This window comes from Prionailurus bengalensis, chromosome A2 (assembly GCF_016509475.1).
Source record: "Prionailurus bengalensis isolate Pbe53 chromosome A2, Fcat_Pben_1.1_paternal_pri, whole genome shotgun sequence".
Lineage (NCBI taxonomy): Eukaryota > Metazoa > Chordata > Mammalia > Carnivora > Felidae > Prionailurus > Prionailurus bengalensis.
Window position 1 is genome coordinate 122,473,560 of NC_057348.1, and position 25,450 is coordinate 122,499,009.

Here is a 25,450-nt window from a genome sequence, read left to right on the forward strand (position 1 = left end):
TGGATAACTTTCTTTTGTCATATGTTATCAAACTTTCTGTGGGTCTTTTTAAAGGTGTGCACTTAAAAGCAGGATAGAGCTGGATTTTGTTTTCCTTATCTAATCAGATAATCTCTTAAACCATTTGCAATTATTGTTATTACTGATATTTTTGGACTTGATTCTACTACCTAATTTTGGTTTTGTTTTGAATTTGATTCTACTATCTAATTTTGCAATCATTCTTTATTCCTTGCTTCCTTTTCTTCTGCCTCCTATTAAGTTGATACATTTTTATATTCCCCTTTTTTGTTATTGTTCAGTTCCCAATTTAGATGTTACAGGCTATATCTCCACTATTTTACTAATGATACTTTGTGTTGAAAAGTTACAAAATTACAAAGTTCTGCCCAAAGACAAAATAGGTATTAGCAGTCCTTAGCTTTCTACTGAACAAACCTCCTTTCATCCATAGATTCTGTTTCTCATTTTAATACAAAAATTGGACATTTTTAGGGTCACTAGTTACTCAAATTTACCAATATGTTTTATTTACCTGTGCATACACCATTTATTCTTGTATCTCACACCTGCTTTGGGTTTGTTTTTCTTCTTATTGAAGTATATCCCTTAATCATTCTTTTAATAAAGACTGTGACTGATAAATCATGTCACTGTATATCTGAAAATTTTTTTACTTTGCCTTCACTCATAACTAATAGTTGAGCTATTTCAGCTATAGTATATTGGTTTATTTTCCCACAACACATGGTAGATACATTTTCATTGTCCTCTACTATTATGAATGCAAATTTTGCTGCTAGTTGGTTGTCATTTTATTATAGGCAAAATGCTTGCAGCCTCCTTGACTATAACCAGCTTTTCATGGCATTTAAGATTTTCTATTCTTGAGGCAATTTTGGGCAATCTCACACAATATTTTTAGATATGCATTTGGTTTTATTTAGGTATGGCAACTGAGGTGCATTTTCCACCTACATTGAATCTCTCAAACCATTTGACTATCTTCCATGCTCTTTCGTTTTTTATTGAGATATAATTCATATACCATAAAATTCATCATTCAAAGTGTATAGTTCAGTTAGCATATTCACAAGGCTGTGCAGTCATCATCAGCATCTAATTCCAAAACATTTCCATCACTACTAAAAGAAATCCCATATTCATGAGAATTCACTCCCCATTTTTCTCTCTCCCCAAGTTTCTAGCAACCCCTAATCTCCTTTCTCTTTCTACAGATAAGCCTATTCTGGATACTTCACACAAACAGAATCATATAATGTGTAGCCTTCTGTCTTCTGGCATCTACTAGCAATTTCACTTCTTTCTTTCACTTAGCAAAATGTTTCTAAGGTTCATCCATGTTGTAGAATGTATCAATACTTCAATACTTTAGTATGGCCCAATAATAATCTATTATATGGATACAGCACATTTGTTTTTTAAATTTTTTTAATGTTTATTTATTCTTGAGGGCAAGCAGGGGAGGGGCAGAGAGAGAGGGAGACACAGGATCCGAAGCAGGCTCCAGGCTCTGAGATGTCAGCACAGAGCCTGACACGGGGCTCGAACCCACAAACTGTGAGATCATGACCCGAGCCAAAGTTGGACACTTAATCAACTGAGCCACCCAGGCGGCCCAACATTTGTTTTATGTACTCATCACTTGATGAACAGTTAGTTTCTCTCCACTTTTAGCTATTATAAATAATAATGCTATGAATATTTGTGAACAAGTTTTTGTGTAGACATAGCTTTTCAGTTCTCTTGGGAATACACCTAGGCGTGGAATTGCTGTGTCATACGGTCACTGTATATTGAACTTTTTGAGAAACTACCAAGCCGTTTTCCAAAGTGGCTGCACCATTTTACATTCCCACCAGCGATGTAGAAGACTGGTAATTTCTCCACATCGTCATCAACGCTTGGTATTATTGTCGCAATTTTTGTCCATGTAGAGTCAGATCTCACTGTGGTTTTGATCTGCATTTCTCTAATGACTCATGCTGGTGAGCGTCTTTTCATGTTCATCTGTATATCTTTTTTGAAAAAATGCTTCTTTAAATCCTCTGTCCTCTGATTAATTGGGTTATTTATCTTCTTATTGTTGAGTTGTAAAAATTCTTCATATATTCTGGATACTGGACCCTTATCAGATATATGATTTTCAAATATGTTCTTTCATTCTATGGATTTTCCTTTCCACTTTCTTAATAGTGTCCCTTGAAGCACAAAAGTCTTTGGTTGGAATGAAGCTATATTATCTATTTTTTTCTTTGGGTTTTAGGTGTCATATGTAAGAAACCACTGCCTAATCCAAGGTCATAAGGGTTTATCCCTATATCTCCTTCTAAAAGTCTTACAGTTCATGTTCTTTCACTTTTGATATGGTTCCCTCTCTAAACTGTGTTTGGTATCCGGTCCTAAGGACTGACTTCCAACATTAATTCTCTTTTCATCTGTGTTGCACATTGAGTTTTTCTTTCTCTTTTTAAATTCCAGTGGCTATAAATTTGTTGGCTTTTTAAAATTTCAGATTCTGAATTGCTTCTTTTGCATATCTCTGTTCTTATTTTTTTTTCTGCACAATTTTATTTTATTGTTTTCAAGGATTATTATCCCTCTGTTTGGCTTTTTGAGTATCCTTAAACATGGTATTTTATTTTACTTTACTTTATTAGAGAAAAATGGGGGAGGGGCAGAGGGTGAGAGAGAGAGAGAGAGAGAGAGAGAGAGAGAATCTTAAGCAGGCTCCACGCTCAGTGCACAGCCTAACACACGGGGCTCAATCCCAGGACCCTGGGATCATGACCTGAGCCAAAAGCAAGAGTCAGATGCTCAACCAACTCAGCCACCCAAGCACCCTTAAACATGATATCTTAAATTGCTTGACACCAAGAGTTTATGGTAGAGGCATTTGAGTCAAGGGAGGCAACGTGGTATTCCTGAGGTAGGACAGTCGTGGGCTGGCCATCGTAATGAGTGAGGTGAAGGGTGCCTGCTGGACATTGCATGGTTAATTATGTCAAATTTTTTGAGAACTCCAGTTCTGACCACTTGGAATTGCCAGAACTCAGAGCCCCCAACGCACAATTTAGGACAGTTCAAACTGCCAAACTGAGGCCAAAGACAAGGTGTCTGCAAAGACAAGGTGACTCATAAGCCTTGGAAAACTAGCAGGCCAGCAATGGGCCCCCAGCACAGCAGGGGGGAACCACGTCAGCTCTGCATATTATTGTGGATGTCCAGGATGAGGTCAGAGGTGCCATGTGACCCAGGAATGATATAACCTTACAGAGAAAAGCAAACACTATCACAGCACACTGGAGTTGCTTGATTTGGAGTCGTTTCCCCCCTAATGCCTATAGTCCTAACACCACCAAAACTACAAGCAGGAACGAGATGAAAGAGGCTTCCAGAGACAACAGAGAAAGAAAGTTAGTAGAGTTAGTGCAAATCCAAATTTGAAAATGAGTCTTTTTCTGAAGGCAGTTTCTTTCTCTGCAGTCATAAATGAAACTGGACAGTTCTCATTCACACACCCAGTCTTACAGACATTAATGAGCACCCAGTGTGTGCTTGTCACCTTGAAAGGCACTGGGATAGAAAAAAGACAGTCCCCACTCTTGGAAAGGCCGCTATCAATGAGTGAAGGTGTTTACAAGCAAATCATTGTAAGTCAGTATTAATTCTACCTAGATGATTTGGAAGGACCACCAAGAGAAATCATCCAGGAGGAGAAAAGGGTAAAGAGTGTTCTAGGCAGACTGATGGTGGCAGGAAGGTTTCAGGGCTATTCAGTGGACGCTGAGTCCCGTTTTTGGACTAGGGTAGGGAAGCTACAGAAGTTGAGGTTGAAAAAGCACATATGTAGGGATTATATTTCATCTACTCTAAGGTGCCACTGGTTGTAAAGTGAACTATTATTTCATGTACAATCAAGAAAAAATGTTGCTCACTAAATTATAACACAGCATTGATTGCAAAACATTCCTATTGTAGAGGGGCTAAAATGGAAGGCAATGTCCTGCTCAGAGTGGATGAAATTTGGCAATTCCCAAAAGAAGAAATATAAAAGATAAATTAACATTGGAAAACAGACTTAAAAAAAAAATAAAACAAATACAAAGTAAATGTGAAAATAATTTTTTCTAATCAAATTGGTAAAGCATTAATGTTAGCATTGGCAAGGGCATGGTAAAGGCAAACTCACCACTAAAAGTATAAAATAATATTACCTTTATGGAAATCATTTTGACAATAATATGTCAAGAACCTAAATATGTACATATTCTTTGAGCTAATAATCCTACCTAAAGAATCTATTCTAAATCCACACTTACAGACTCAGAAGATTTGGATACAAGACTGTGAGATTATTTATAATAACAAAAATAACATAAAAGTGAAAGTTATCCATGAGTAGACACATAAATTGTGGCATAATATGAAATGTAAGTCAGTCACTGAAATATTATTTAATATTTAATAATGGGGGAAATATAATATAACAGTAAATTTTAAAAGGGAAGAAACAAATTTCTCTGTAGAATATAATTCAAATCTAGGGGGAGAAAAGCATCTAATATAGACTGGAAGGAACGGCAATCTTGGTCAACTCTAAGTGCTAGCATTATTAACATTTTTCCTTCTTAAACGTTTTATTATTTTCCAAATTTGCCAATGTCCATATTTACTTTTTATGACCTCTCCTTCCTCCCAAACAAGTTTTGCCAGATTTTACTTATAAAACTTAAATTGTGGTAGAGAATGTAAGCCTATGCATGGAGACAGAATGACCAATAGGTGTTCCTCATATTACATAGCAATTACACAGGATCATCGTGAATGCTTAAAATTTTCTGGCAAACGTTAGATGGTATCCAATACAGACCGTACAGGACTTTCATATCTCTCAATAGTGGAGATTAGCTATGAGTCAGTTCTATGCTAAATTCTCAAGCATTATTTCTAATCCTTACCATCATGCAGACAGATGAGAAACAGAGTTCCAAGAAGCTGAATAAGTGTAGTGAGCTTGCACAATTTGAACAAGGCAAGGCTGGGATTTGAACCCAAGCCTCTCACAAAGACTCACACTCCCTTCCCTGTACCATTTGGCTCTCAAAGAAGTTCTTCCATAGCCTGCCCCAATGGACATCAAGGAAGAACACGATTCTACTCTTTCCATCAGTGAGCAGGAAAGATTGTGAACCAAATATGTGCACATAATGTGCATTCCAAAAGGAACGTTACAAACGTTAATGACAGAGGCAAAGCTCTCTGATAATGTGGGTGGACTAGATAGATAAGGGACCAGATTCCCACTTTATCAACCGTCAGAATCAACTCCTGAGAAACCAGCCCTTTCTGTCCTCTGTGATTGCTAAGGTCATGGTGCTGTGCCATCTACCCACCTGGCAAGGTAAGGCGACTCACAGAGCTAGTGCTTGGGGCTGGCGAGCCGTGGGAGCGCTTCTTGGTGCCTAGAAAGAGGAAAAAAGGGGTAAGGAAAAGCAGGATTGTGGACAGACTTGTAGGACAGATAAATGCTCATCTGAAACATTATCAAATAAACCAGACATTTGGGTCTTAAAACAACGTTTGGGAGAAGGTTGGGTGAGGTTGTGGGAGCAGCACGTATTCCATGGTCCAAAAGAACCAGGAGCCTAGCCTTTACCTCTGTGCGTGTTTCCTGTCCCCAACACATCACAGAGCAGGACCACACTTTAGAACCACCAAGGAAGTTTTCTAAATACACAGTTGCCTGAGCGCCACCCCCCAGAGATTCTGTTCTCACTGTACTAGGGTGGAACTCTGGCATCAGTACGTTTAAGTCCCCCAGATGATTTTATGTGCAGGGTGGAAGACTGCTGCTGTGGAAGGGAAAGTCCTAGATTTAGAACCAAGGAATCAGGGGTTTGTCCCCAGAGACTTGACAGGCTATTGAACCTCAAACAATTAACTTGATTTTTCTGAAGCTCAGGTCTTCTGAAAAATAAGGGAAATAACAATGACATCAAAGTGTTCTGGCGAGTATGAAAGGGACCACAGTGTGTGTGCATATGCAGGAGACCATACTAATGCTCAGTTAGTGGGGTCCATGGGCTCCCTGCAGCTGGCATCAAAACTCCCACCAGGATGGGGCACCTGGGTGGCTCAGTTAAGCATGAGACTCTTGATTTCAACTCAGGTCATGATCTCATGGACTGTGGGTTTGGGCCCTGCATCGGCCCCGAGTTGATAGTGCAGAGCTTGCTTGGGAATCTCTCTCCCTCTCTCTCTGTCCCTCCTCTGCTCCTATGCTCTCTCTCTCAAAGTAAATAAATAACAACAACAACAACCAAAACACCCCACTAGGAAAGGGATTATCTATCTTCGTTCATGTGAACAGTTTCGTGGGCCACGAGGGAATGACAAGGCAGACCCCAGAGTGAGGATCAGGAAGGAGAGAGAAAACAAAGGGAGGGCTGAGTGGTTGTGCAAAAGAACATTCACATAAACATACAAATAAGTATGTGTGTGTGTGAGTGTATACACACACAAGTATATATATTTTTTATTATATTTACGCATATGCACACAGACATGCATGGGTATACACATTCACATATATTGTGTATACAAATGTTATTTATCCACTCATTCATCTCTTTCTTTATTTTGTCATCCAGAGTGGGGCAAAAGAGGCCTGGACATCAGAATCCAGCAACACGGCAGACGCCTGGAGTCTGAGCTGGCAGATGTGCGGAGAGAATCCTTAAACAGAAGATATATATGATCCACTGTCATTTCTGTTACAAGTCCCCTGAACCTACTCCAACTTTCTGTAACATCTACGTTACACGCAGAGGCCTGATGTGTACGGAGGTTGTGTTCATTGAGAAATCACTGTCTGACAGTCAACACAGTTGACTTCTCATCAGAGGAAGCAGGAACTTGGGGCTGGAAGTGAGTGGGGAAACTCCCTCCACCCCCGAATCGCAGGTGAGATGTGGAGAAATACACTTGGGATAGTGTCTGAGAAGTTTCATTTTAGTCTTACAGGCTAGGGTACCACCCTGATATTCTGTGTTATTGTTATTGTTATTACTGGCAGTGGTAGGGGCAGTAGTGTTAACAGGAGGAGAAGAAGCAACAGGAAAAACAGAAAACACAAACGAATCCAAATACCTCAGGGCCACAGAAACGGTTAATTTGCAGGAGGTGAGAGAAGCTACATCGGGCAGAACTTTACGTCCCTGTGGTTCAGGTCTCATATGTGCCCTGAATATCAGAGTTGGCAGGGAATGCAGAGGGCCCAATCCTAGCTCTGAGGGTGATTCAGAATTCCCTGAGGTGATTTCTATAAATGTGGCATCCAGGGCCCTTTCCTGAGCCTACTAAAGTGAAATACCCAAGGAATGGAGCTAGATGTCTGCAAATCAACAAGTTGCCCAGGTGGGTCTAATGACCACTGGTAGCATGAGGTGTCACAGACACCCCGAGGTGAAAAGCCCAAAGTGAAACTCTGGGTCAGGACCAGGGCTGCCTCATTGCACAACTCCAGGGGGTGCCCTTCACAATGCATCCTACGCAAAGAATGGTGGGCCTGTGCGTGGCAAGTCAGCTCTGATCAGGGGTGCTACCAGGATGCAAATCCATGCCTCTAACCTTCTTGTCCAGAGCTACTTCTGGTCCACCAGAAATGCCTCTGTGTCCCACTGATCTGCATCTACACCGGGGCGCCAATGACTCAAAGCATTTATCCCTCCACTCACAAAACACCTTACTTGTCTCACTGTCCCCTCTACCGTAGGGCTTACAACAGCGGCACAACACCCAGGCTGTAGGAGTGAGTTGTCCTGTGCCTAGAAGGAGGTTTAGCAGCATCCCTGGCCTCTACCACTAGGTGTCAGTAGCACCTCCCTATTGAGATCTTCAAAAATGGCCTCCTGACAATGACAAATGTTCCCTAGGAGCAAAATTGCCCTCAGGTGAGAACCATTGCTTTAGGATGGAGACTGGGTTCGGGTTTTTTATTCAGAGTGGTAATTCACAATTTGACCGCTTGGTCATTAATAATAGTCGCTGTTGCACATCAAGTGGTTACTACGTTCTAGGTACCATATTAGCTATAAATAATTAAATGTACATTAGGTATCTTTTCTGATAGTAACTCTCTGATGATAAAATAATTCCTGTTTTATGGAATTATGGAATTTGGAGACAAAAGCTTTTGCACAAAGCTACTGAGTGGGGCAATATTTAAGCCAAGATCCTTCAGAGTTCAAACCTAGAGACACTTTTCCCTGTGACTCTTGCTGTTTTTTGACTAACTCAATATCCAGGCTCCCTTCAAGTGCAGTCATACTAAATTTGCCTCAGGATAAGAAAACCTAAACAATTATTTTAACAAAAAGGAAAAACAAAACGAGATTTTCAGGCCCAACCAAGCACTGGTGAGCCAGCATTTCCAGAAGGGCTTGGAAGTTTCACAACTGCCCCAGGTGATTCTGATCATCACGCAGGCTTGGAAAACTTTCTGCAATAGAAATTTCCTTGTTGTTGTCTCACTACTGGAAAATACGGCACTCTGCTTTCCATGGCTACTCTTGTGAACTTGAGAGATCAAACATAATGTTGCCTATGCGAGCCCTTGAAAACCTGCAAGGCACTGAATGACAAGCCCTCAGTGTTATTACCTGTAGAAACATTCGCTAGTACTAGGTGATTTCATACAAATGCTTGGTGCAATTAAAAGAAAAATGACTCACTGTGATTTTTTTGAAACCCTGCAGTTTGGTGGCTTTTCCTTGGGACAGGTTTTCATCCCCTTGGTATGGTCTTTGCAGACACTGAGTGACATGGGGACCTCTGGGAGCCTTGGGTCAGTGGAAAAGTGGAACCACAAGCCCTCTAGACATGGAGTTATTTTTTCTGTTTGCTGGATGAAATGCCCAATGTACCAGGAAAAGGGAGCAATCATCCACATCTCTCCTAATCATAAGTCACAAACAGGTAGCATGTGGAGACACATAAAATAAACCTGTTTGTGATTTCTCCCACCCTTTAGATGGCATCATGGACTATTGTGGGTGGTTAAGTTCTGAGTCAACCCCCTACTGGCTCCCTGTAAACTGGGGTTGTATTCCTGAAATCATTTTCCATCCCAGAGCCACCAAACTTACCTATCACTTTACTCACAGTGCCATTTGTGGGAATAATACTCAACTCATGTAAGTTTCATTTTCTAAAACCCCACCCCTCCTTTGCTCCAGTTGCCAGAGAAAACACCAGAAACTGAGCTGGAAGATCTAGGTCCGGATCAGCTTCCAAATTGTGCCCTACTGTTCCATGCCAGCAGAACACCTTGGGACACATATAACTCTAGGATTTATCGTAGAAATCTACTTGGGAATGACGCTCTGTGAGTGATTCAGAATTCACTCTGTCAGAGCTTTTCCATCCTGGCTACACATTAGGATCACCTGGGGAGTTGTAAAGAGAATATGCTAAAACCCAGGCACTTCCCCCAGAAATACTGTTCAATCGGCCTGGGGTGGAGCCCAAGCCTGGGCAATTTTCAAGTTCCCAGCTGAGCCCGCTCTACAGCAGGGAATGAGAAGCACACACTCAGTGAATACGTATAGAAGATATTTCTTTCGGCCATCAGACGAAGCGTTCATTCTTCTGAACAACTGGTGTGCTTTATCCTCAAGGATGATGGGAATCTTGTAAATGGCTTCTTTTCATTTTTATTTAGGTTTCCAGGAAACTCAGATCCAATTTATGAAATAACGCTGGGAACTGGGGAGGCCTCTTCAGCCTGCATGACTGCTTACTAACATTTGTCCTGGTTTGTTCCAACTACACTAGCTACTTTTTGCCTCTGGTTTTAGTTTGCTTTCTTAATGTCTTAAAAACAAATTGATTAATGATTTTAGAATTCCAAAATATTTTATAAATGAAGTAGGTAAAATGAAAACATGAATAATCAACCACATCAGGGCTGACATCGCCAAGCTTTATGTTCCTCACCTCTAAAAACTTAAAACCATCGATTTCAAGATATAATTGTGGGGATCAAGTAACGGTGCACATATGGAAGTACTTAGCAAACTGCGCAGTGTGATATAGGGTTTATTATTAGTTTATGCTCGAAAGAAAGGGGTGTGTGCTTGAGTGTGTGTAAAGTAGCTAATATGTCATCTTTGGAAGATAAGCATTTTAAGGTCACAGATTACACTGTCCTTGACCCACGGCATGTGAATGTTCAAAGAGTAAACAACCCAATCAGTCAGCTCGGGGCAGAAATGTCATCACTGCAGCTTGTGTGACTGGAAGGATCTTTTGACAAACAGATAGCTTTCAGATATTTCAAATTAATGTCCTTCGTTGGTTCAGCTAATGGGCAACGAATCCGATTCATCAAGAGTCTGGAGAAGAAGACACTGATGGAAGTGACACCCAACCTTGGGGCAGATACACACACCTAAGACTCAGGACAAGAGGTTAGCAGTAAACCCCAGTGATAGGCAGCTTGATGTTGAACAAACAATTCCCCTTCTGCAAAATAGGGTGAGCACCGCCAAGCCCGCTGGGAAGGGGTGTTTTAAGAGCCCTTGAGATCAAGTGTCATCATTAGTAATGGTGCAACAGCAATGTTGTTACAACACAAGCAGATGGATCCCACAGGCAGAGGTGGGTGCTGAAAACGGAAGTAGGAAAAGTGTCTATCAACCTACAGGGCATTTTCAATCCCTTTCTTTTAGCATTTTACAATATCTGCCTTTGTGATACGCACAACCTCTGATCTCTATTGCTAAGCACATCCACCAACACCTTCTCTGTGTTTCATCCGGGGTGTGGCAGAGGGCAGCAAGCCGTTGCCTGATGCCTCAGAATAGATCACCATTTTTGCCTCTTCCCATCCTTGACAAAAGCATCAAGAGAAGCCCACGTTCTGCTCAGGGCTGTGGCATCACTGAAGGAGGCTGCATTGCTTCCAACCCACCCATACCTCCCAAAGAGTTGTCTTCCAACAGCGTATAAATTAGGGCTGCACAGTCACAGTTAAATAACCCTTTTCCTCCCCCCTACAACCACCATCGGTACAATGCCTTCTTTGTAACTTGATCTCTGTTTATCACAAAGATCAATGCCCCAAAACACAAGAGCTACTCAGATACGCAACCACTGTATGCTATTTAAATACGGCTGTTTTAATATTTGAATGTGCCTTGGAATTGGGCCTGCAAATGACGAGTCAAACAAACGTTCATAACCCTTGACCCAGTAACTATACATCGAGGAATTCATCCAATGGAGATATTCAAAAATGCTATAAAGCCTAGGAACAAAGAACTCCATTGCCACGTTGTTTACAATTGCCAAAAAAATAAAATAAAAACAGGTAACTTAATTGTCCCACAGCAGAGAGTCGGTTAAGTAAACTGGACTAAGCCATGAAATGAAATATTCTGTTGCCATTGAAATCACATTAACAAAGAGCATTTTTTAAATGGGACAATGCTGATAATCCAATGTTATGTGAACAAGCCATAATACAAAAGTAAACATACTGCACTCCATGGCCTCGATTGGGTAAAACACAATAGCAAAAACCAGAAGGCATTGAGGAAGGAAGTGACAGTGAATAATTTTTGGATAGGGCATTACAAGTGAATTTCATTTCATTATATTTTTCTATATTTTTTAAAATGAGTAAAGTCTGCGTTTGCTTTCAGAAAAAAAAAATTTTTTTAAATACGTTTCAATGCACAGCAAACACAGCCACTTTGGATAAACATCACAGCCTCCTTTGTTAAAGTAATAATCCAGTGGAGTTACTATGCAGGAACAATACACAGAGGTGGCCCAGATAAGAGGGTGGTGTCTGTGTAATATCCTCGCCACCAGGAAAGTCCCTCTTAGTGGCTGGTTTGAAGGAGGTAGGCTCAGTGACATCCTGTATGTAAACCACTAGTATGCCCACAAACAGGGGTAATGACTATTCCCTAGTCAGGCTCCTGCTGTTCACTGCTGCAGAAAAAGAAAATATTGCCAGGTAGGCCTTTCAAGAGAAAAGAAAAGGAAAAAAAAGTCAGGAATTTGAAATCTGGCATCACAGGATTGGAAAACCATGCCATCATATCCAGAAGAAAACTGAACATATGGAAGCCAGCTTAATTCCATGAATGCTGACATTTCTTATGCCCTGAGGAGCTTCTGATAACCATCCACCTCACCTCTCAAAAAAGATTATGAGATGTGATGCACTGTGTATATCTTCCAATGGGCAGGCAAAGGCACTTGGTACCTAGGTGTTATGTGGTGTTTGGAAGGATACAAAAGAGACAGATGGTTGAGTGAGTTTGGACAACCCCATATCTGGGACAGAACACAGACAACAGCAAGAAAACATTAAAAGAAAGAAAAAACAGCATTTCAGTTTTCAAATTCCAACTGAGAGATGAACTCATTGTTTTTATTTGGTAATCGGAAGAACATACAAGTACTTATTCATTACTAGATGATGGGGGAAATTATACATTGACAGACTGTTGGCCTCATCCATGAAATAAAGATTTACAATAAACACATCTTTAATTTATTGAGAGCAGTTTACTATTTCTGTTTTACATGAATCTTTACGAATTATTTTTGCATTTGGAGATGTGATGCTATGGCATTTGAATAGTTTGTTTTAGTACAAACCAGCATCATAGGGAATAAAACACTCTTCTTCAGAATGGATGACCATTCTCTTGCCCTACGATATACAAATGCAAATCACAACCAGCATTTTATCTGCTAGAAACATATTTTACATTATGGAAGTACATTCTATCACTGCCATAAAATAAAGACAGGTCCATGTTACCATCTTCCCTTTTGAAAGAGCATTCTCAGGACATATCCAGAAATCTCTTCCTCAACCCTCCAAAGAACTACTTATTTGGCATGATTTGGATGGAGGTTTGGGGTTTTGGTTCTGCGTGCCTCCCTCTTTTGAGTCTTTTTAGACATTCTTGGTATTAATCTAGACATCTCCCACAAATCCAGCTGAACAGCAGCAAAATCTAAGGCTAAGGAGATGAGCTGAGTTATGCATTCACATATGGCCAGTGCCCATATCAGGAGAGGATCTACTCACAGTGAGGGCATGGCATCCTAAGGAGAAAAACCCTGTGAGAGCAAAGTGTGCTCTACACTGAGGGAAGATAACAGCATTACATCAGCTTCAAAGTGGTTCACCTTGCTTTGGGTAACTGGTTTCCCATGAGAATTTCCTTTTTCCTGCTTCCTTTCCCCAGTCTATTCCCTACTCCCCACCTACCTACCCCACCCTTGGCTCCCAACATTTCCTCATGTTAATTACATTGGAACAAGATGGGTTTATTCCCTCCCCCCCCCCCAACAGACACACCATTATTTTGTGTTTCCTTGTGCTTAAAGATACTACAAGCAGAATGGCTTGCCTGGACAGAGGCAAAATAAGGAATTTATGAAAGGTAGAAAAATGAGGGAAGAAAGAAGGGAAAGGTAACAGAAAGGTATGAAAAAGGGAGAAGACACTTAAATTAGGTAGGGGGAGCAATCTGGCTGTACAGTGGGCACCGGAGCTGATAAAAACCTAACTGAGCTCTACAAATGAAAATAGCAAATATTTTTAAAAATTTTGTACAGCATATAAAATTGTATAAAAATATCATCAAAGCAAGAAAAAAGAAAAATGTATATTCTACAGTTCTATCTCTAGAATCAGTTACTAGACAATACTTAGGGCTGTATATTTTTACTATATATCTAAGTATATCAGTGTGTGACTATATCTCTGTACTATCGCACATATAGCCATTCAAAGACAAGGACATTAGTATACAGATACCTACCCCAAGATAGATCATGACAGAGAAGCGAAGACTATACAACAATGTGCCTCCAGGGCAATCTTTTTAAAAGCCAATCCATAGCTACTGGGTTTTAATGGGTTTTATTTTAAATGAATTATCCTGCACCATAACCTGACAGAGAAATGTTTCTGCAGGTTCAGAAGCCAGCTCCTATGAAGATACATGGGTGAAGTTCAGGGATCATGGCTGAAGCTGACCAACGCTGAGGGCCTCCGTGATGGTACTGAATGGCCTGCTCCAGACAGCATTTACCTCCCAAGGGAGGGTGAGTAAGTGTGCCTTGAGTGAGCTGAAAGGGCCCACACACCACCCCCTGCTTCTTCTGGCTCAGTGGAAAGCAATGTGGGCTGGCACCAAGTTCATTTAATGAAGCCAGCCTTTGCCAGCGTTGAGTCACTTCCACTTGGGAACAGAACCCAGAATAAAGGTAAATTCATCTCAAATACATCTGAAATATTTCAATGGAAAATGGGTGAGATGGTGGTGGGGATTAGTTAAAATAACCAGGAACTAAGAATGTTTAAACTGACGTTCATGAATTTTCCAGTCCAGACCTTCCACCGTGTACCCACTCTTGTTTAGTGTAAAAACAAGGTGTTCTTTCAATGAAACAATTCTTGATTATGCAGCCTTTCCTGGGAAAGGACCTAGTCTTTTACAAATGTCTAATGAGAATACCCAGAGGACTACTTCCCATTTTTCTAACCTCTCTGAAGCCAAATTAACTTAACTCTGTCAAATGTCCTAGGTGGCTCTGTTAACATTCTAATTCTAGTGTCACCTCAATGCTCAGTGTCTTGACAAGAGGAAATCTTAAACAACTGAAATCTGGTCTTGGCAGGTAATGTGTCCCTGGTTCTCAGAGGGATGTTTCGTAGAAATATTGTGTTGTTCATTACATTTTTTTCATTAAGTTCATTTTCTAAGTGATAATGAGGCCTTTAACGATGGAGCACTACTGATGAATCACAAGTATTACTTTCCATTTATTCATACATAAGATCCAATATAACATCGCTATCGCACCATTATGTTCCTTAATGTCCAACTTTATGTGGTTCAATGCTGTACCAACCGTAATATCGGCAGAGCAAAACTGGGCAAAGATTCCCCACCCTGCACATATAGAATCTCCTGTTTGCTCCCAGAGAGTCTATTTTGGATTTTAAATATTTCAACTTGGATTATAAATATAAATCCACTGGTATTTCATATAGATTGGCGTCATCATCCCTTTTAAAAGAACAATTTCAGAGAAATCCTGTTTTATTTTTCTTAAATCCTAGAGCCATAGATAAATTTTCATTTTTTATTTTTTCACAAATTTGGCTCTGACAATTTCCCCCAAACTACTTGCAATTTCCTATCCCTTATGATAAGCTATTTGTGTCTCTAGGTTATGTTTGCATATACTTAGAAATTAAGCCTTTAGTGATATGCTTGGTATATAGGAGCTGCTGAATAAATGTTCAGGTAAATCTGAGCTTTGTTTGCACTCACAGGTGGAGGGTGGAATGCAGCGGGACAGTTGTGTATGCACTTCTTGAAAGCTGACTGTGTGCCGGGCCCTGTGGGGAACCCCCTGCTGCTGCAACTCCTGATGGGATATGTGGGAATCTCAGAATCAGAACAAAGTTTCCAACTGGAAAAAAACAACGTTGCCTGGATTCTTTAAATCCCCTTTATTTGGGACATAATACTGCACACATAGGCTTTAATCTCAGAATCTTCTCTATCTCATTATGAGAAAAAGATTTAGTGCTTTTTTTTTTCTTGTTTTCCCCCATACTCCATGGGGGACATTATGAAATCATTTCTAACATATAAGTCTCTGCCCAATGGTTAAGAATAGAAGAAAATATATATTCTATCTATCTATCTATCTATCTATCTATCTATCTATCATCTAAACAAAAGTGATCCATAACAGAAGTGATACTAAAAGACCAGTATTCTTACTCCCAAACTATGGATTATAAAATTGGTCTCCATCTTTTTGTCTACATTCTGTCTCACGTCCTGTAATAATGTTGCTCTTTACTTTTCGCTTTTCAAATTTACTAAAGGTGTGGTTCCAAGTGGTAAATATAATACAATGGCTTTAATTCAGCAAATGAAATAAACAGGTACACTCCATTGTTCTTTGGCTTTTAGGTGTTTAGATACTATTTTACTGTTTATGTATATCAGGTCCTTAATGGGATCCTGTCAGATGTTTTCAATAGTTTTTAAAAGCTCCAAGAATGAAATGGATAATGGAAGAAAATCCATTTGAATTTAATGGGTTAGAAATGAGTCTCTTGCCTGCTGCCATAAGTTATTAGGGCTCATAACCTAAGAAAGGTTGGAGTGAATAAAAGATGGAACAAAGATCTCCCTATGGATGGATCATTATGCCATCAAAACATACCACATCATCAAAACCTGGATGTAGACAATTTGGTGACACAGGGACCCAAACGTTAGGGCCACCTGCACTGGAAAGCGTTCCGCCCAGGGATATGTAGAAATTGTGTTTTGTCCATGGTGGAAATGTCCCTACTGCTTTCTCCACACACTGGTCAATTCAGGTGTGTAAGCCCTTGCTTTCTACGTGACAGCCTAACACTAAGATGCTGTACTCCATGCAATGGAAGAATGTGTGTCCCTTATCACTGTTCTTTTGGAAGTTGTTTCAAGAGAACAAAAACACCACAGAGAATGAGCTAGAGCTTTGGAAATACTGACTTGTTTTATCAATGTTTTATCTACTCCAGTATCAATTTATACCACAATAATACATATATTTTTATTTTTAAAAGGAGAATAATTTTGCATTTTTACTCAATGTCCCTTCAAAATACTTTCTCTGGATTTAAAAATGAGTTACATGGAGCTTTGTTTTTCCACACAGCAAATTCCAAGCAGAGTTCTCTACTGAAAGCAATTCTCTTCCCATTCTTTTTTAGCTAATTAATGACTCAAGGCAAATGAAAAACATTTCCATCTTTATAGGTGCTAGAAAAAATGGCTATATTCCTGTTTCTTTCTCAGATATTGTTTATTCTTACTTGTTAAGAGTATAAAAAGGAAATTGTAAGCTTTCTATTTTGACTGGCTGCAAAGCTCTACATACAAAAATACAGAATAGAAATGAGGTAAAAGGCTCCAAGATGAAAGATTGGACATGCACTGGTTGGTTGTATTTCAGTCCTATACAAAACGATATCACCTCAAAGAGCATAGTTTGCAAACTGATGTCCCATGGACTGAATGCAGGTCACAGGCATGGTTTTTTGGACCCACATAGTCTTTGGAAATTTCTGAACTCATTGCCGATATTTGAAAATTTGGAGAAAGTTTACATAAAATCCAAAGTATCTAGGATCCCCATTCCTACGCAACACTAATCCTGTAGCTGACTAATAATCACCCCCTTTCGACAGCACACACCTCAACATACAAATGACTCCAATTCCTCACAGTCCCTCCTGTCCTTACTGCCTCACTACTGCCAACTGCCATTGATCGCAAGAACATATTATATGGCTTGATTTACTCAATTACTTGACCTGTCAGGCCTCTGCTTTGGATTTGTGACCACGTTATTTACTGTGGTCACTGTTAGGAAAGCAGAGGGAACTACAGAAAAATATGTGTTATTACAATGCAAAATGTAAAGCTGACCAAAGAACTCTGTTTAAATGTCAGTACACAACTGTCATTCTATTCAGATCGTTCTGTTGGGTAATATTTCAGAGAGGCAAGAGGCCCTGTAGACTACATACAGGGTCTCCTTTCTGTCTGAAGAAATAGCAACATTTTGCCTTAGGAATAGATTTTTAAAATGTTTTGGTGTTTTTAATGTAGAAATTAAATCTGCAATGGGGAATACGCCTAAGCCTACCATCTAGCTCTTTCTCTTCCTATTACTAATCCCACTCTATCACCAGTATGCTCATGGAGTTTCCCCTTGGGAAGGACTCAAAGATTCCTTTGTGAACCATAACCATTTTTAAGCATCAGTTTTATCCAAATCAAAGCATTTAGACCCACAACATTACACTTCACTTATACTCCACTGGATTCCATTTTGACCTGGATTCAGGAAGTGTATCTTTATCCTTTTTCCATGCTATCTATGTCCATGATTCTTACTTTTGATTTGTGCTAAATTGTCTCTTGTGTGACATTTTTAAAGACTCACTAAAATGAGAAGAATTATCTGACATATTTCCCTGATACTAATTCCCTTAGCACTTCCCTGAATAGAAAGAAGAGTGATCAAGTGAAACCATAAATATGCAAAAGAAGAGGGCCAGCCAGTGGTAAAAATTTCAGTAAGCACTTAGTTATGGATGGTAACCAATGAAAGCAATGTGTTTCCAACCTAAACAGTATGGTCATTAGCTGAAACATTCAGGTTTATATTAATGAATGCAAAGATAAATAAAGTACTTACAAATAAAGAGTCCTATAGTATAATCTCTTTTAAAAAAAGAATCTCATATATAAATGGAAAGACGAGCATAAGAACAATTTTTAAGTATGAAAGAAAGTTGGAGAAAAAGAATGTTCCTGACTCAGGAAAGGAACAACCAGAGACTGGAATCATCATCTTAGCTGTGATGGAGGGCCAGCACGGCTGTCTCCACCATCAGCAGCCAGTACAAAAATAACAATTTAAAGTAACAGCATCGACAGTAATAAAATGGCGATTACTGTGCATGTGACTTTTTCAGACCTCCCTCAGCATATCCAGGATGTCCATCCAGGCCAGACAGGTGCCTTGAAAGCCAGGGCATTGGCAAAGAATTCTGAGGAAGTCCCTTCATGTTTTGTTTCTGTTTGTGCAAAAATCTCGAGTTGTTTTATTTGCCTGGGGGAGGATTTCCCCAGAGTTCTTAGACCTCACACCAGCTCCCAGAGAGCCATCTCTTGGAAGATGGCATGAGGCAAGGCCAAGTGTGGGGGACTTGTTTCTGAAAGTTGTACACCTTCCCCAGATATGGGTCTTTGTGAAGGAGAAGGAGAATGAAGAAGCTCAGCTAAAATGATGCAAGACATGGCAGCCTCTTTAATTGTATGTGAGGTGTGTTTTACTCTTCTGAATCTGAAAAAAAGAAAAAGAAAAAGAAAAGTGTCAATGCTGCCTTTCCCCCCTCCCCCACCTTCTCCACCCTCCAGGTCTGAGGAGAAGAAAAATCTAAGGAACAACAACAACAACAAAAAAAAAAAAAAGAGAGAGAGAGAGAAGTATCAATTAAACATTTCCATACTAGTCATTTCTGTCTCCTTTGTAGTACAGTTTGTTCTGTTCATAAAGGGAAACTCTCAGTGGAGAATTTTAAACACTGGTTACATTCAAAATCTTACCAGTTACTTTAAACTTGACTATCAAACATTTGGTTCCCTCAATATGGATCTAAGATACTTTATTTTTGACCAAGATGACAGGGACTGCCTTGTTTGGCTAATATGCTTCAGGGGTCAGTGGGACTGAAAGGAATCAGATTCACTGAATCCCAGCCATTTCCATACCAAAAGCAATGTTCCCCTCTCAGAATTTTTGCCCTACCCTTAGAACCTTCCCAGAAAAGATTCAAAACAAGACGGGTCCCAGCTGAAATCATTGTGCAGATGGGCAAATCAACTGACTTCTCTACTGGGCCCAGAGTGAGGTGGTGGAGGAAGAAGACAAAGATGGAAACAGGACTAAATTAATGGAAACAGACAATGCTGGACTTTTTTTTTTTTTTCATTTGGCATACCCAACCCCTATGCAACCTCACTGGGCTTGAAAGGAAACTCTAAAAAGCAAGCAGACAAACCAAAACCATTATGTTATTGCTTCCCCTAAGTGGTGCATGGTCTGCCAGCCACCATGCCTTGTAGTTAGACAGGGTTCTCTCCTGTGCAGGACTCCAGGTGGGAGAGGAGTACAGTGGCTTAGGCTTTATGGATAACACCACCACCTACAGAAATGTCAGGAGTCAACAGTGGGTAAGGAACATTTCCTATTCAACTTTAAAGACTGAGATACTCTCCTAAATAAGACTTAGTTGAAATTAGACAGCAAACTAGTCGAGAAATAGGAGAGCCCTATCTGATCTATTGTAATTACTATCAACTCTCCATTGATCTAGCACTGCTGTTATTCCTCTTTCTTCATTCTGGTCCATTGGCACCTTCACTTATTTGGGAGAAATACTTCTGGCCAATCAGTTTACTCTGATACTAGCTAGCACTGTCAGTGAGGGAAGTTGCCAGTTGCCTCTCTGCAACCTGCCAGAGGAAAGGGGTGGGAAAAAAAGCTGAAATAAGGACTGAAAATTTCCCCCTTGATTCTAATTATCTATGCACAATTTGTTCTGTGTGGAAGTTGCAAGACAGGACCCCTCCTTAGGGCTCTGGCCCTGCCATTATCAGTTTGGGGGTCATATGTAATGAGCCTCCTTTTAGACAGTCATCATAGCACTAACCATCTTAGGAGATGTCCCCAGGTCCTTAAATACAAAACCAAATTTTATAATGATGATATAAGTTTGACTTTTTAATGAATGATCAATTGGTTGGAAGAATGCTAGGGACAGACAGCTGGGGACTAGGACACCTGTTATACCCAGTGAGCCTCAATTAACCAACAGGGAAGTGGTGCACATCTTATTTCATGCAGCCTGGGTTAGCAGTGGCCAGATGTCCAGTCTGCTGGGTTCCAGAGATGGAAAGAAGTCCATCTAGGGTCTAAGTGGAACCCACAGGCCTTTGACAGAAGACCTTTCTCCTTTTCTATTCATTGCTTATGAATGAGATGAGAAGTGGCTGGCTGTAAATCTCCATCCTCCCCTCCACAGTCTTTATTTACCCCTCCCCTCCACAGGGATGGAGGGGAGGGGTAAATAAAGGAAATGTGGGTTTAAGCTGCACCTGTGTTCATTAAGTACAGCCAACAGTAAAAGAAAAAGAGACATATGCTCTGTAGCTGGGTCTGTGACCTGAATGACTGTCATAGCCTTCCTGAACACATGCTCTCTCTAAAGTAGTTTCTGTTTATGAATCTTTTAGGGCACTTACTGTAAGGTCCTTCATATCATAGCTATCTGCAAGAAGATGTTCTACGCAGACGATAGACTCCTTGATGGCAGAGAATACATCATTTATCTTTGTAACTCTTTTTGCATATAGTACAATGCCTGACATATAGCACATGCTCAACCAATTATTGTGGGTTTTTTTTTAAGTTTATTTATTTTGAGAGAGAGCATGATCAGGGGAGGGGGGAGGAGAGAGAGAAAAAGAATCCCAAGCAGGCCTGCACTATCAGTGCAGAGCCCAATGTGAAGCTCGAACTCACGAACTGTGAGATCACGACCTGAGCTGAAATCAAGAGTTGGACACTTAACCGACTGAGCCACCCAGGAACCCCAACAAATTATCATTTTTTAATTGAAAGTGAATTAAATAAGCATCAGGTGGATGGAATAGATGCAGAAGCATAGTGATGAGTAAGATTTTCCACCTTTTTGGAAATCTGGACTTTCATAGCATGAAGTAAAAACTAAAAAGAAAATCATAAATCCGGTTATTTTATATTTTATTCAATAGCAAGGTGTGATATGTCAAAAATGTATATTTCCTGGGGTGCCTGAGTGGCTCTGTCAGTTAAGCATCTGACTCTTGATTTTGGCTCAAGTCACGATCTCACGGTTCATGAGATTGAGCTCCACTTTGGGCTCTGCGTTGACAGTGTGCGGCCTGCTTGGGATTCTCTGTTTCCCTTTCTCTCTACTCCTTCCCTGCTCTCTCTCTCTCTCAAAATAATAAACATTTTTTAAATATTTTAAAAAATATTTTAAAAAATATTTCCTTTGAAGAAATTGCCCCATTATGTAGACTCATCTCCCAGAGAAGGGACACCTGCTGTGTGGGCAGCTTTGACATGGTCTGGAAATCAGGCTTGCTCCTCACTCACTCCACACTTCCTCCCCTGAAATTTGAGTGCCTTATATTTGCTTTATTGTGGTTTGGTTTTGTGTCTTTGTTTTCAATTTAAACTAAAATTGGATAAGCATTTTAAGCTAAAATTGGGTAAGACTACAGAGTATTACGAAAATAAGGTCCTGGAGACAAGATGTAAGTGACCACTCTGTATTTAACTGAGATAAAGGATTATTTTTTGTTACAGGGTCTTTGAATTCCATTGATTACAAATCTATGTTGGCTTTTTGGAGGCTATGAAGAGCAGATAAACCCACCCACCTTTTAATGATTGATAAACTGAAATGGAAAATATCTTAACCTAACTTGGGATGATTCAAGAAAATATCTAAGTAAGTGCCATCCGTCCACCCACCTCTTAACCAAAGACTTTTCTTATGTCTCACAAAAGAGTAGCCATGGAGGCTCTGAATCCTGAAGACATGCTGTATGAACTCATAGAAACATACTTACTCTACAGAAATTAATAACAAAGAATGTTTCAGCATCTCCATTTGGAGAAAAAGGAGCTGGAAATGTAAAACAATGTGGTCCTGTTTATTCCACCCTTCCCACGCTACTCCTCCTACAGGTAAGTGGAGATGCTGTATGAAGCCACTTGTTTTAAAGATAATTGTTTTAAGAAGAGGCTTAAATTTCGATGTAACATGGTTCGACTCTAAAAATATGCTTATCTGTCATAATGTTTATTCCTAGATCATCTATGAGGCAGCCCTCACAGGAATCTGGCACCAGGCTTGAAAAACAACTGTAAACACTTTTCTTTTTCATTTTTCTTGGGTTTGATTTTTTACAGCCTGATTCAACTATCATCCAAGCTTAATGAAATAAGCTGAGTTGGCTGAGAAGAGAGTTGGGATTCAAACCACATTTTCAGGTTCCAGAAACTCTACCATAGCTGCCTCCCTATGGAGTCGACTTTCTACAAAAGTGACAAAATGATACAGTAAGCAACGGAAAGAACAAGAGTGGTAAAACGTAACCCAATTTTAAATGTCTAGTAGAATTTCTGTGGGGCTTATAAGTGGGTCCTGGTTTTGTTTTGTTTTTTAATAATGAAGAAATGCTAAAAACCAACCAACCAACCAACCAAACAAACAAACAAACAAACAAACATTATTTTAAATACAGCTGTTAGAATTTATCCAGGCACAGACTTCACTGTTTTAGGTCATAAGTGTTATTTTAAATGGTTATCACTAAATATCCAAAAGTATATATTACCTGCTTTCTCCTTGCCCCAAATGATAAGTGAGTGATAGGATTATAGTATGATTGTTCTAAGTTACTTTCACTGCATATAATACTAATGCTATAGCCCTGCTAAGACAGATGGGTAGATGGATGGACGACGGATGGATGGATGGATGGATGGAGAGATAAACAGACAAGAGTAAGTGTGTAAGTAAATTTATAGGACTATAACTTCCTGAAACCCTGCCTATACCTACATGATGATCTGTCAAAATTTACTCATTTGATCTAAATACACAGAATACGTACAAAAGATGGTGCTTCTTAGCTCTAACACTTGCCCATTTTTTTTTCTTTCTTTTTGATCCATGGCATCTGTGCTATAAACTGAGAACAATGATGGTATTAAACTTTTATTCTGTAACTTTTCTGCCTTCTTTCCCACTTCATACAGCATGGTCTTTCTTTCCAAACTTAAAATTTGTGAATAACTCGCTCTCTTCTGTACCACATTGCCCAAGGCATTTTACTGAGCTTACTCTCTGTATTAAGAACTTAGTAGTTTAACATCTAAGGAAACAATGAAAACATTCAATTCTCCAACCGCTACAGAGCCTGGCCCATTCTGAAGAGGTAAGTAAACGTCAGGCACCAGCAGCCCCAACCACTCTTTGGTGTAGGTGAGGGTAGAGTTGCCTGTACACAAGAGTTTTGTTTCTGATCAGTCTTTGAATCTGCTATTTTTGAAGCCAAAAGAGACCAGAGACTGACCACAGAGACCAAGAAAGTCCTTCACAGAAAGTTAAATGAGGCTAGAATTTTATACCTGAAACATTATGACTGTTTTATGTTTTTCTCAATTTTATTAGTTTAGGAAAAGGAATATAAGTTTCAAAATAAGTGAAAGAAAAGTATTTTTTCTCAAGCTTTCACTATGGTTCCAGAATATAAGATAAAAATAGCATGTATTATAGAGGGCTAATTCTTATGAAGATACAGATGTCATCACTTGAAGATTGGTGCCCTTCTGTGGAGAATGTTAAGAATAAATACAAAGAGGAAGCTTCAATACTTGGTTGATATTGCTTTTTTAATGGTTCTCCTAGAATGTGTGTGTCTAGAAAAGAAGTGGCATTAACAGTGTAGACACTTGCTAGCTCCTGGCATTATTTCAAAGGAAGCTCTTATTTTAAAGAATTTTTATAATGTTAATAGAGTTTCTTTAGACAAATGCATTGTTACTTGTGTTTGTCTAATCTGTGTAGAATCTGACAGAATCTAATTTTTCTAGGGGGAAAACAGATAAATATTTATTTCATGAGTACTATGAAGTTATTTTTAAATCCTAAACATCAGTATTAAGGGAAAAGATTACATTTTCCACAGTTTCAAAATTATAATCCTTTCTGTCAAAATGGATTCCTTTAAAAATACAATGGTACATTAAGAGTGTAACGAAATGTCTAGAAGATAGAGTGAAACGATGAAAGCTTATATACCAGTAGTTCCAAGGGGAAAGTTGTTTAAAAAGATTAATTTTGTCATTACCAAAGAGTACATAATATACTTTCATTTGACATTTCTAGTATGTGGCTATTTGGTAAGAAACTGGAATCTAAATGGCTATGTTAAAAAAAAAAAAAGCATGAATTGACTTCAGTTTTCTTTAGTATAACACAACTTAATTATTTTAAACCCACCAATTTTACATCACAATATTTAGATAATATCGCATATATACACAACATACATATATTGTATATACATATATTTACAAAAGTTTATGTATCTTATATGTATATACATATATATATTTCACTTGCTGTTTTGATACTAAAAATGTGAATTTTAAAAACACAAAAATGTATAGGAGTAGTAGCATGTCACCTGTTCTTTTATAATCTACCATGAGGATATCTATTATACACTGCTCCTTAAAAAGCATAAAGATATTCACTAAACCCAAAAGTATATAAAAATACATTGGTTTGAAATAGATGTGTATAACCAAAAGAGCTAACTGTTCTGATTCACTGTGATTCATTGATCCTAGGACCATGTGTAAGTAAAAGGCTTTGTATTTCCATGTTCTCAAGAGTATAAGTCTATAGCGAAAAGGAGCAGATACATTTTTGAAGCCCACCCCATTTGGCCACTTCCTACCCACATATCCTGGATTGGTTAATAATTTTCACCAAAATCCATCCAAAAAACAATTATTTTGGGTTTCAGCATTGCTTAACTCACAGTAACTCTTGTTGGGTCAACCGACAGCACAGCTTCTAAAATTAACATGAAAATAACACTTAAGCACATCAACCAAAATGTTTAAACAACAAGGGGTGCCTGGGTGGCTCAGTGGGTTAAGCACTGGACTTCAG

The 25,450-nt window shown here is 39.3% G+C and overlaps 1 protein-coding gene across 4 annotated transcripts in view; it reads right to left on the reverse strand.

Moving 5' to 3' along the window:
- PDE1C (phosphodiesterase 1C) overlaps nucleotides 1-25,450 on the reverse strand; it is a 507,283-nt gene that overhangs the window by 14,449 nt on the left and 467,384 nt on the right. For 3 of the 4 annotated variants that reach the window (XM_043589209.1, XM_043589211.1, XM_043589210.1), the window contains one exon: nucleotides 5,418-5,486. In XM_043589209.1, coding sequence (XP_043445144.1) covers nucleotides 5,418-5,486 — 69 coding nt within the window. Of the gene's footprint in view, nucleotides 1-5,417; nucleotides 5,487-15,160; nucleotides 18,991-25,450 lie in introns of those variants that run through there. The other variant, XM_043589212.1, reaches the window with a different exon arrangement.